Source organism: Petromyzon marinus, chromosome 17, assembly GCF_048934315.1.
Source record: "Petromyzon marinus isolate PM22_M1 ecotype Great Lakes invasive population chromosome 17, UKy_Petmar_22M1.pri1.0, whole genome shotgun sequence".
Taxonomy (NCBI): Eukaryota; Metazoa; Chordata; class Hyperoartia; order Petromyzontiformes; family Petromyzontidae; genus Petromyzon; species Petromyzon marinus.
The window spans coordinates 21,653,257-21,666,888 of NC_133683.1; the positions used below are offsets into that span (position 1 = coordinate 21,653,257).

Genomic DNA, 13,632 nt, shown 5'->3' on the forward strand with positions numbered 1-13,632 from the left:
CTGCATTATCACTACTTCTCCAATGTGTATTCGGGTTGTACCACCTGCTGCTCGTCACAATGTCTTCAGTCGCCGTATCACAAACTTTGCTGATCTCGTCAGGGAGCATAAACCATCACGCAAACTCCGGTCATCCTTGCAGTGGCTTTTGGCAAACCATCAAACAAAGACAGCCACTTGCATCGTGCGATTTCAGATGCGCTTATGCGGCCGTCTGGAACGTTCTTCCAATATTGGGAAGCTACTGGAGCTATGCACTTGGAAATCTAGATTGAAAAATAATTTCTCTAGAACTGCTTTTTGTGTTCAGATTGTTGTCCTTTCCCGCACATCCGATTAGCACGGTTGGCTACGTTCGGTGCAAAAGAAGTTCAACACGCATGCAAACATTCGTTTCCTGAAGAAGCTTTCCTGCACGCGGAGATAGACGTCGGACATCGTTCCGAACAACTCACGCTACTTTACCGATAGACCAAAGAATATGAACTCACGGTACAACCCGAAACCCCCCTTTCGCAGTATTGTCATTGCTTGATGTCACAAATCAATGTTGGCTACAACTCTGAGACTCGGTCGAAGAGTGTGCCACGTGCGTGGCCTCGCTGACGCAAAAAAGAGGCTTGGCAATTTTTTTTTCCTTTCCCCAGTTGCCGCTGTTGACATTGCTGAAGGCTGGGCGTTCCGCACGCCCCGTAAAACGCGCCGGAACCGAATTCGAGGCGGAGAGAGCCGCCTCCCGCTGCACGAGACAAATGAGCCTCGTGGCCCCCGCTGGTACCCATTTGTAACCTCATAGCCGAGTGCGAGCGAATCAATCGGCAACATCAATTCCAGGATTGCTTTCGAGGCCATTCATTCGTTCGTTTTCTCATTCATTTGTGTGTGGGGTTCTTTTTTTTTTAAATCGGCATCTACTGTTTCCAGGCCAGACACGTCGTGTATTTCTTTTCTCGTTTTGTCATAAAGCTGGGGCGGATTTCCTTGCAGGGCTGACCCACACTCGCAGCTCAACCACGTGTCCCTTGCCTGACGTTGCGTGTTGGGTGCTAGTGTCACGCTGGTATGGGGAAAAAAATGTTGTTTACTTTCATTTCTTGAAATGGTAACAACTTCCGGCTGTGTCTTCCAGGAAGGTGGTCGTTCGTGAGAATGACATTATCACGAAACGGTGGCTCTGGAACTCCCACCATTGTTTGCTGGCCTCACGTCGCTTGTGGATTACGGTGTCACAAAGTGAATAATTGATTTCGTCTAAGTGTATTTTTCCTTTACCTTTCATACTATTGTCACAATTTATGTCCATGCAGTCATGACACAGGAGATTAAGTGTCCATCGGAACTCTCAGGTCAGTGCATCACCCTTATGCACCACCACTGAGCCACCTCTTCCCAGTGTAAACGTGTGACATTTCCATGTGCGCGCACGGCTGCGTGTGAGCACTTTGCGTGCGTGTGAGTACTTTGCGTACCGAGCGTGCACGTGATGAGGTAGATTTGGTCGAGGTCGGAGCGTCCGGGCCACAGCGCGTTGCCCGTGAGCATCTCGGCGAAGACGCAGCCCACGGCCCAGACGTCGACGGGCGGCCCGTACTGCGTGTCGCCCACCAGCAGCTCGGGCGCGCGGTACCAGCGCGTGGCCACGTAGTCCGTGTACTCGTCCCCGGGACTCGCTGCGGATGCGGCAGCGGAGGATAAACTTGAGCTCATGGCGCGCCGCACTGCCCTCTGCCGCCTAACAAACTCCGAAGACACTTGTCTCGCGTGCGCGGTGGTCAGCCCTTCCCGAGCACTGTCCAGGCTGAGACCTGCTCGGCTTCCGAGGTTGGATGGGATCGGCTGCATTCTGGGTGATTTTGGTCGTAAGGCGTAGCATTCGTGCAAATCATCGACAGTCAATTCTGAGGGCTCACAGCTCGATGCGTGCAGAAGGAGAGGTGCGGCCAAATCGATTCATGTTCACGCCCTTGGTTCTCACGCGGAGGGGAGCGGAGTTCCATGTCCCCTCTGTTATTTCTGTGCCCAACAAGTTATGTTCACGCTCCACGCCACTCGGTTTCAGGTGGCGGGGGCGGAGCGGCGGGGGTGGGGGGGTCGTATTTTCCACCGTTTTATTCTGAATGTTCTTATTGGCACAATGTCATGGAATTAAAACATCTCCTTTTGAAACTCTCACGGAGTTAGCAGGGAAGTACATAATCAAACCATGTGACTAAGCGCTAGTGGCACAAAATGCTCCTAAACGGTGGTTGAGCGTGTATACAATAGTGCTCTCTTGTGTTTGAGGCAGTACTCTTGCCAGTAAAATCTGGAAACCTAGCAGTGTATTTTTTTTAAAGGCCTCACTGCACTGATGACATCCAAAATGTCGAAACCAGCTTCGGACTTGTTTTATTAAACAAACGTTGTTGGATAGCGTAAGTCGGGACAGCCAATGAGTAGCGTAAGTCGGGACAGCCAATGAGTAGCGTAAGTCGGGACAGCCAATGAGTAGCGTAAGTCGGGACAGCCAATGAGTAGGGTAAGTCGGGACAGCCAACGGGTAGCGTAAGTCGGGACAGCCAATGAGTAGCGTAAGTCGGGACAGCCAACGGGTAGCGTAAGTCGGGACAGCCAATGAGTAGCGTAAGTCGGGACAGCCAATGAGTAGCGTAAGTCGGGACAGCCAACGGATAGCGTAAGTCGGGACAGCCAATGAGTAGCGTAAGTCGGGACAGCCAATGAGTAGCGTAAGTCGGGACAGCCAACGGATAGCGTAAGTCGGGACAGCCAACGGGTAGCGTAAGTCGGGACAGCCAATGAGTAGCGTAAGTCGGGACAGCCAACGGGTAGCGTAAGTCGGGACAGCCAACGGGTAGCGTAAGTCGGGACAGCCAACGGGTAGCGTAAGTCGGGACAGCCAACCAGCCGACATACAAATAAAAAAGACTTCCCGATTTCAGAGCGGGCAGAAAAAGATATTTTTTTAAACGTGGATTAGAATAACATATGCAGGTGAAAGGGCGAATAAAAATGGTTAAGGTAATTAAGTGGGATCCTGCGGGACACGCCGCTAGAAGGGCTGACGGCCGATGGTTGGGGTGGCAGCCGTGGAATGGAACGAAGTCCGAGAGACGTCCACCAAGGAGATGGAGCGATGGAATTAGCTCATCTTATGTTATACACATTTATATATCGCCTTAGTCCAAGACACTTTACAATAGTTATACAATTGTACGTGAGATGAGAGTGGTTAAAATAAAGAGTGGCATTATAAAAAGTGGTAGTGAATGTGTACGTTGAACTTCTTTCACACCGTACATATCCAACCGTAGCTATAGTGACAGGGGGACAGGAGGAGTGATTAAGCAGGGGGTGGGGTAGGTCTGGGCATAGCTGGGGAGCAGGGGCAGGGAGTACCAAGTAGGGGTAAGGATGGTGATAGGGGTTGTGGTAGTGATAGGGGTTGGGGTAGTGATGGGGGTTGTGGTAGTGATGGGTGTTGTAGTGATAGAAGTAGTGGTAGTGATGGGGGTTGTGGTAGTGATGGGGGTTGTGGTAGTGATGGGGGTTGTAGTGATAGAAGTAGTGGTAGTGATGGGGGTTGTGGTAGTGATAGAAGTAGTGGTAGTGATGGGGGTTGTGGTAGTGGTAGGAGTTGTGGTAGTGATAGGAGTTGTGGTAGTGATAGGAGTTGTAGCAGTGATAGAAGTAGTGGTAGTGATGGGGGTTGTGGTAGTGATGGGGGTTGTGGTAGTGATGGGGGTTGTAGTGATAGAAGTAGTGGTAGTGATGGGGGTTTTGGTAGTGATGGGGGTAGTGATAGTTATAGTGGTTGTGGTAGTGATGGGAGTTGTGGTAGTGGTAGGAGTTGTGGTAGTGATGGGAGTTGTGGTAGTGATGGGGGTAGTGATAGTGATGGGGGTTGTAGTGATAGAATTAGTGGTAGTGATGGGGGTTGTGGTAGTGATGGGGGTTGTGGTAGTGGTAGGAGTTGTGGTAGTGATGGGAGTTGTTGTTGTGATAGGAGTTGTGGTAGTGATGGGAGTTGTTGTTGTTGTGATAGGAGTTGTGGTAGTGATGGGAGTTGTGGTAGTGATGGGAGTTGTTGTTGTGATAGGAGTTGTGGTAGTGATGGGAGTTGTGGTAGTGGTAGGAGTTGTGGTAGTGATGGGAGTTGTTGTTGTGATAGGAGTTGTGGTAGTGATAGGAGTTGTGGTAGTGATGGGGGTTGTTTTAAGAGAGGAACCGATGCAGGTCAACTCGTGTGCCGGTGCCGGATGGATTGTTACAACGCAGAATCGATGACGTGGTAACATCTTGACAACTTGGAGAGGTCTTCATAAAACAGGAGATTGATTGAGGCTGATGACAACGATGATGATGACGGTGGCACAAAGAGAGGAGTGGGAGTCTATTTATCGAATACTCATCTCGATCGAAAGTCTTTTAATTCTGCAAGCTTTAATCGGTAGGCCGGCAGCAGCAGGCGAAACTAAACTACTAAACTATCTTCATTGAAACTATTTTTTATGTTTACCAGGTAAAGCCCATTGATATATATACAGTAAAACCTTGGATTGCGAGCATAATTCGTTCCGGAAACGTGTTTGTAATCCAAAGCACTAGTATATCAAAGCACTCGTATATCAGTTGTGATCACGTGATGCTCGGCAGACAAAGCGTATACGTACTACTCGTATTGCAAGACCTCGCTCGTTTATCAAATTAATATTTATTTAAACATTTTTGCTCGTCTTGCAAAACACTCGCTGACCAAGTTACTCGCAATCCAAGGTTTTACTGGAGTTATTTTTTCAGAAGCGAGCTGGCCACAAGTGATATCACGTGTAAATGTATCGCAGCCAAACACTCTAAAACTCACGTTGCTAAATGTGGAGGCAAAAAAAAGGACTCGGATAAAAATCCACGCGACCGCGGGGAGGGAGAGAGACACGCAAACTCCAAATATACAGCAGCAGCAGGCGTCAGGGTCAGGATCGAACCCGCGACCCCCTGCATACCAGGCGAGGGAGTTAACATCTCCTAGCCACCGCGGAGCCCTCATCGTCACCCCGTGGCCCAGCGAGGGACACAATTGCCATGTGTCTGGACCCATCGGCCAAGGGCACGGCGATCCGTTTGATTTTGGAAGACGGCCCTCCCGTGTGGTCACACGCAGGCTCGGGCGTGCTGGGGGGAGGGGGGGAGCCGGGCCCTCGTGTGGTCAGGAGGCCATAGCCGAGGGTGCTCCCCTTGCCCTCCCGCCTGCCCGCGTTGCCATGGCGTCCGCAGCACAAGTGGAAACCTCTTCAAGGCCCGGCCAGCTGAAAGGAATTCTTTGGTGCGACGCGACTGTCAGTCATGACAGCGGTAGCCCCCTCTCTCTTTACTTTCCCCTTTTCGTTCCCCACCTCCTTTCTGTTCGTCCATTCTTCCCCCCTTGCTTGCCATTATCCGCGTATTTACGCATCTTCCTTTGCGCCCTTTATGCTTCTTAATTATCATCTCTATAATCTCCGTATATCACCGTGTGCCTCTCTCTATATGCTCAAAAAAGACGACGTTTTCTCCCCGGTTCCTGCATAATGCAACTACGTGGGTGTGGGTGTGCGTGCTTTGGCTGGCCCCATTCTAGTCAGAGCTGACGGCTGTCACATTTACTGTCTTGCAGGGCACAATGTCCACATGTGTGCATTGATTCAGGAATGGTCGTTGCTGAGAGTTTTTTAAGTCAGTATAATTCATAATAAAGGTTTTTGGGTTAGATCGCGTTATTTATAAATGTGTCGTAACCCTCCACCACCCGACACGGACAATCAGCAAAAAAGTGTCACGTTGACAAAAGACAAATAGCTCACTACTTTAGCCCACCGGTGTGTTGAAGAGTGAATCCACAACATTTACAGTTTGAGTACGACGTTTCGCTGGTAATTACATCCTTTATTATGAATAATATTGGTCGCGAAAGCCTACGTGTTAAACAAGCCAGTATAATATGACAAACTCTCTATTATTACTACAAAGAATAATTTAAAATAATGTATAACCCTTTGTCGGTCAACTGCTGAATGAAGCTCTCTCCATGCCGAGTCAGTCGTGGTGGGTGGCGGTCGCCCAGATGCGTGCAGCGGGGGGCCGGGGAGTGTAGGGAAGAGGGCAGGCCTGACTCGGACATCGCTCGCCATTGCCAGGGCTCGAACTCGGGTCCTTGGGTTTGTAGCGCCGGGGGCTCGCCAACCACCCACCGCGCCACTGCTCCGCCAAGACCCTATATCGGGATGATATTTTTTCTCCGAAATATAAAAACCTATTTTCATACCGCACACTAGCGAGATTGAACTTACGTAAGAATACACGGCCGAAGTAGAGCCGTATAAATGAGGGGAGGGGGGGGGTGGTCATGTGACGATGACAAAGGCAATCCTTAACGCCTCGTGTGAACATCAAGTTGGCCCTGATGCTAATCCTGGTGTTTCAAATGTGAGCAGGAGGGGGGTGTGTTTGTGTTCATGTAATAGACGGTGGAGGATGGTGGAGGGAGGGAGTGGAGTGGGATTAGGAGGCCACTTACTGAGGATCCTGGCGAAACCAAAGTCACACAGCTTGATGACGCCCTGCCTGGTGATGAGTATGTTTTCAGGCTTCACGTCACGATGGATGCACTGCCGAGGGGGAGGGGGTCAAAAGAAAAATCAGTCACGGTCTCAATGCATTTGGACTGCTGGTTCACACCGTTTCGCGTCCAGCAGCTCTCTCCGAGAGTGATTTTGGGTTGGGTGGCCCATATTGTTTGGCACGGTGACCCATCATTCAAATCTGCAAATTTTCGAGAGAGAACTGATCGCAACGGAGCTCTCTTCACGCGAGAGCTGGGGGTGCATGCAAATGCACATCTTTGCTGCGGCGTTAAATCCGCGGCGTCCGTCGTTTCGTCACGCGTTTGCTGGGAGCCTCTCCGAGGACAATAACTGAAGCTCCCGGCACGTGCAGCGCGAAATGTCGGACATCGTGCAGCGGACAACACGGGGTACGACGCCCGGCAACGCATCGGCCCGGCACAATACAGCACAACTGTAAAAATGTACACATTAGTACACGACATCATCATTACATATGGCGAGCGGGCTGTGTATATATACACACATACACTAAGTGAAGCAATGATGTTTCGTTCCTTAGCAACGTAGCCTTGAAGCTCGTGCATTGAGCTTGTTAGGGGAGCATGGGATCCTAATGAGTTCACCAGAGCCGATCCTGGGTGTGTGCGAGCGAGATCCACTTTGGTGAGCGACAGGAGAATTGCTCAGACGAAGGAGAATTGTGTGGAAGAAGGGGGGTGGGGGTGCCTTCAGGATGCATGGTGGCGAGATGTTAACTACCTCGCCTGGTATACAGGAGGTTTCGATCCCGACACCTGTGTCGTTGGAGTTTTGTATGTTCCCCTCGGGGTCGCCTGGATCTTTCTCCGGGCTCTCCGGTTTTGCGCTCCACATTTAGAAAGAAGCCTTTTAGAGTATTTGGCTGCTGTAAATTTCCACGTGATAAGTCACTTCGTCGGGCTTTCGTTTGTGACCCAGGTCGTTTCTGAAACAAAATAGCTACGTAGCTCAGTGGACCTTGCCTGGTGAAAATATATATATAAAAAACAAAATAGTTTATGGTTTAGTTTGAAAGGTTTTAGTGTGGGGTTCACCAGGTTGTGGAGTCAACATTTTCCGCTGGTTTAAACACTGACGTGTGAATTAGAACGATGAGCAGCGCACCGGGAAGGCCTCCCACGTGTCCCCTACTTCATTACTCGCAGCTACAACGCCGCTTGTTCCATTGGCAGAGCTTAAGCGCCGAAATCACTTTCCATCAAAACATCATTGACGGAGCTCCGGAGCGAGAGCCCCTCTGAGAGTGTATTTTGGCCTACTCTTCCACGTTGGGCAGACAACTTGAAACACATGGGAATACCCACGGCTTTACCCCGCCACATGTGACCCACCGATTGACGACCCGTGGTTTATTAATTTATACCGCCGGGTATGTGTGTGCGTTGAACTTCTTTCGCACCGTTCGTATGCATTCCCCACCCATAGGGCTGTGACAACTGCGTTCCAATGTTCCACCATCACACACACACACACCCGGTCTCGCGCCGTTGTTTCTACGAAACTTATCCGACCGTGGTGTCCTGCCCGCGAATCACGAGTCACGATTCCGAGTCTGCGAGACCTAAAGAGGAGGAGGAGGCTCCGGGGTGCCGAGTTGTGGAAACCATCGCCCTGGCCCCGCGTGCGTGCAGACACACACACACGTGTACAGTCATCCGGACCTAAACAAACAGATGCCGATGATGCTTATGCGCTTCGATTTTCTCTCCCCGCGCGCATGGAAACCAGAAAAAAAAACCTCGCGGCCACACACCCCCACGGTCGCCGGCACCTCGGTACCCAACGCCAATAAACGTCGGGCGGGCGTAAATCAGGTGGAGAATGCTGCCTTCCTGACGCACACACAGAGCGGGTGGGCCCTGTCCAACCGTGGCCGCTCCGCGCTGTAAACACGGAGCTGAGCGAAGGGAACGCGCACGCACACATACACAGAGATGCCCCCCCCCCCCACCCCGTATAGCCTCACACAAGGCTGTGGGGACAAGTGCTGTTGCCAACCAGCACCGATGAAAGAAGGCCAGCAAGGCACCCGAGGAGGGCCCGGGTTCAACGTGGAACGTTTGGGGCGAACGTTGGGCCAACGGTGCCAACCACATTCCAACGTTGACCCGATATTTGTCTCCACAATACTGATGTGTGTTAAGGCTGGGTTGACCTAGGCGAAGTCTAGGGCAGGTTCAGATATTCGCCAATGATGATGGCCGTGAGCAGGAATCTTAACTCGGGCCGCCAGGTTCGTAGCGCGGTGCGCTAACCACTGCACCAGCAGCTCCCCACACACAAGGACACATCCGCACACGCGCGTGCATATGTGGACATACTCACGTACATGGACACATGGACACACGCTCATGCACACGTTACTAACGCGCACGCACGAGTGCACACACGCACACGTGCATCCGCACACATACGCACGCACAAACAGGCATAAAAAAGACAAAGATCCCCCGTGTAGCCTTCACAGACTGTAGGGGCAAGTGCTGTTAGCGAGCACCTATAAAGGCTGGCACGGCACACGAGGGGGTGGGTGGCCAACACCACCACCGGCCGCCTTTGTCTCCCCAGTAGCGATGTTGACTACACACCGCACCAGGTACTCATTCGAGGCTGAATCGACCTAGGGGAGACCCAGGACCGGTTCAGATAATCGTCACCGGTGTTGGCCGTGAGCGGGAATCGAACCCGGGTCGCCAGGTTCGGGGCGCAGCGCTTACCGCTACAAACAGGCATGCACACCCAAACACATACGTCCACACAAACACGCAGGCAAAACAACTTTTCTCACTTGTTTTTACAGACCACCGAACAAGACCACACACGCGCAAACATCTCCTCTACCTGACGCTGCCACTCCTGGGAACAAAGATCCTAAGACGTTTATGGCCAATATAATGTTACAACTGACGGAGGTTTACAACGCTCGTCACTATTTCAATCATAAGTTGCCATCCTGTTAGGCAGTGGACATACACACTTAACGTATAGATTGCAAGATGTTTTGACCACCCACCGCTGTTACGGACGGCGTGTGCAACACCCCTTGTCAATAAACTGCTCGGCGAGACTCTCCGCACTGGACGTCTGTGAAGCAGGGCTTCATAGCTCATCGGATTGCTCCCGTCTAAATGGAGATTCTGATTCCGTACAGGTCGCAGCGGTTATTTGTCTGTAACGTCGCCATGCTGGTCAGTGCGGGCTGAAAGAGGGCAGCGTAGAAGTACAGCACAACAGTGGATTTTGCTGCACTGCTGCTTAACTTCCAATGATCTATATTCTTAGCTCTTTCGGTAAAGTCACGTTGAAGGGAAACAATAAAATAATAAATATATATAAAACAATAAAACATTCTCACGACGTTTCGACCATAACACAAACGGTCGTCATCAGGTGTGTCGGTTGGCATTGCCAACGGACACACCTGATGTGTGTATGCAGTGTTTTATCGACACACCTGATGACGACCGTTTGTGTTATGGTCGAAACGTTGTGATAATTTTTTATTGTTTTATATATATTTTATTATTTTATTGTTTCCCTTCAACGTGACTTTACCGAAAGGGCTAAGGATATGGATCACTGCAGTCAGGAAAGCTTTAAATCAAAATTCCAATGATCTGTCAAGATCGGGCGAATTCCATGTGGTTTGCTCATAGGCTGAATGATAAATATGTGCGTGTGTGTGTGCAGTGTTTTATCGTCTTGCCCGTGATGCATACACCTGTCAATACTGCACGTCCTAGCGAACAGAATGTGGCCTTTTTCCTTTTCAAAGATATACGCTGCTCCTTTGTCGCAGATCTCATCCAATGTGTGCACCTTGTTTTTTTGGGCCCGAGTCCTTACGCCGGTTGTGTCAATAGCTCGTTCACCTCCTTCAGAGTCCTGCTGAAGCATCTTCAAGGGCTGCGGAACTGTACCGAGCGTCAAAACTGCCGGCCTGTGGCACTTCATGGAGGCGTAATCTCGACCGTCCGACAAATACCTTACGAAAAATGCTCAACAAAATCACCGCGCATATTATCGCACGGTGATCCATATTTAAAGATCGCAGCTGAAATAATAAAAAAATGTGCAAGTGAGGCGGCACTTGGACTGGCAGCGTCTCCGCGTGTAATCGGGCATTTTTGGTTCCTTCCCAAATGCCAAAATTATGTTTCGTATACGAGCGGAAACAAATATAATAATCGTCATGCATATCCATGGGATACTGTTACACTCTCCACTACACCCATGTCCTCAGAAGTGTTTATAGTAGTACGGAAAACGAATGGGTATCTGAAAAAATAAGAATAGGTTTTCCTCTTTTTTGGCAATAAAACAGGTATTAAGATTTTGATTTAAAGCTTTCGTGACTGCAGGGATTCATATTCTTGGCTCTTTCGGTAAAGTCACGTAGAAAGGAAACAATAAAAAATAAAAATATATAAAACAATAAAATTCTCACGACGTTTCGTGCTTATCTTGCAGTCGAAACGTCGTGAGAATTTTATTGTTTTATATATATATTTTAAAATTATTTTATTGTTTCCCTTCTACGTGACTTTACCAAAAGAACCAAGAATATAGGTTTTAAGATGTTCAAACACCAAAAATAAACCTCTTGCAAAGAACTGTACTGTTCGCCTTTTGGTGAACAACCCGATGATCAACCCGGCCGATATTCATGAGGTGACAAGTGGCAACTCGGACAAAACGTTCTCCGTGGTAAAGTTTACTTCGGATTCGATCATCTTCGTGTGAGTTGCTCCCCCCCCCCCCCGCTCACATTACCGACGGACAGACAGAGAGGGCTAACGCGTAAACGCTTTCAACGTCAGATGTAAGGTATTCAAAACGGAAAGAGCCAAACATAGCAAGCAATGTCTACTGGTAAATGCAGTGACACATTGCGTGTGGCTTTCTCTTGGACGCTGCCCCGTCTCCTCCCACGCGAAAAAAGACGCCACTAAATTTTGCCAAACCATTCACCAAGCTCGTGAAAAAATAAAGACCCGGTGAAATGTTGTGTTGATGAATATGTATTACATACATTTAATAGAATAACAAATTCTATATTGTGTGCATATAAAATGTGCTTTGCATGCAGGAGATGCGTGGATGAATGTGTGTTATGCTTCTGGATGAGTGCGTGTGTTCGATTTAGCACGTGTTTTACACGCGTGTCACCGCGCGTTTGGGCAACATACAGTTTACACGTGTGTGTGCGTTCATGCGGCAGTGTGGTGGTTAGCTCACGGCCAGCGCCGGTAACGATTTTCTGAACCGGTCCTGGGCCTCCTCTAGGTCGACTCAGCCTCAAATGAGTACCTGGTGCGGTGTGTAAACATCGCCACTGGGGAGACAAAGGCGGCCGGGCGTGGTGCTGGCGAACCACCCCCTCGTGTTCCGTACTGGTCTTCATAGGTGCTCGCTAACAGCGCTTGCCCCAACAGTCTGTTAAAGCTATACGGGGATCTTTGTGTTTGCGGGTGTTCATGCGTGTGTGTACACACACACGCATGAATGTGTGTATATCTACGTGCATGCGTGCAGGCGCCTTGTGTGTATAGCGGGAGCGGTGGCACAGTGGTTAGCGGGCTGCAATATGAACTTGGCGACCCTCGCTCGATTCCCCCTCGCAGCGTCGATTATCTGAACCGGTCCTGGGCCTCCTCTAGGTCGACTCAGCCTCACATGAGTACCTGCTGCGGTGTGTAAACATCGCCACGAGGGAGACAAAGGCGGTCCGGGGCACGGTGCTGGCCTACCACCCCATTGTATACCGTGCCGACCTTCGTAGGTGCTACTCGCTAACAGCACTTGCCTCGAAAATCTGTTGAGGCTCCGAGGAGGATCTGTGTCTTTGTCTCGCGTGTGTACCTCCACGTCAAAGGAAATGCAATGAAAAATAAAAACGTATCGCTCCATTTTTGTTTTGTTTACCACCACCTCACTGTTATTTTTTTGCTCCCTCTTAGGAGACGTCTTTCTTGTTCACTCTCATGGAAAATTACGATATTGTAGGGAGGTTCCGGAGGCTACCCGCCCTGCCGTGTGCGCTGAAGAGCCTTTGCGCATTAATGCGGGCACTAACCCTGACCGCGCAATGTTTATAGGCTCCCGGTGTCACGAATGAAAGCCGCGTTGTGTCGGTGTGACCTTTCGCTGCTAAATAGGCCTGGTTGTGGACGAGCCACAAAGCCTTGTAAAGAGGGGGGCCTTTGGGGGGAACAGCTGAGGTCCAACTCTCACAGTAAGCATCGTTCCTCCCGCCCCATCTCGACCTCGGGCGGCAGCGGAAATTCTGCATTCCCGCTTCAAGAGTCATCGTAAAAATACCTCAACGAGGGAACAGAACTTGTCTCTCCGGGCAAAGGGTGCTGTCAATAAAAACAAACCTAAAATATCCGACATCCGTTTTTTTTTTAAACGTGTAGTTCACAAGATATATACGCACAACACCCACAGTGCGCGCACACACATAAAACACAATGCTGCACGTCTTTGTTACTATTGTCATTCTAATGGACAATGACAAATGACCCTATCAGCCAGAGAGACATTGACGTTGCAAATGAAGAGCTGAATTTTAACCACGTGCCCCTGGGTTATGTGCATTGAGACTTTGAACATGGTTTCACCCAGAGCAATGACCCCCAGGGTGGGCATTGAAATATTGCCAAGAAGACATTCTAGAATTGACATATTTAGCAATTTAGTAATTGTGGGTAATTGTCCAAATGTGTGTCCATGACAATGGGACTCAATAGCCGCCTCTAGAGAAACAATGCCACCATTTATTTTTCTCTCTAAAACATTGATCAATGGTATTTTTGTCTGATAATGTCCCTACATCATTACCAGAGGGCTGCGGTGGTATATACATGTGTACGCACATGTACGTTTGACAATCAATATATGTACACCAAAGTGATAAACAAAGATCCATCCTTCAGTATTTTAGGCGACTCTTGGGGAAAAGCTGCTAGCGAGCGCCTATTAAGAGCGGCTT

At 49.6% G+C, this 13,632-nt stretch overlaps 1 protein-coding gene across 1 annotated transcript in view; it reads right to left on the reverse strand.

Annotated features, from left to right (window-relative positions):
* Window positions 1–13,632, reverse strand: part of CDKL4 (cyclin dependent kinase like 4) — a 65,129-nt gene that overhangs the window by 20,945 nt on the left and 30,552 nt on the right. The window contains exons 4-5 of the mRNA XM_032955774.2: window positions 6,551–6,641; window positions 1,470–1,670 (exon numbers count right to left, since the gene is read on the reverse strand). Of these exons, the coding sequence (XP_032811665.1) occupies window positions 1,470–1,670; window positions 6,551–6,641 (292 nt within the window). The remainder of the gene's footprint in view (window positions 1–1,469; window positions 1,671–6,550; window positions 6,642–13,632) is intronic.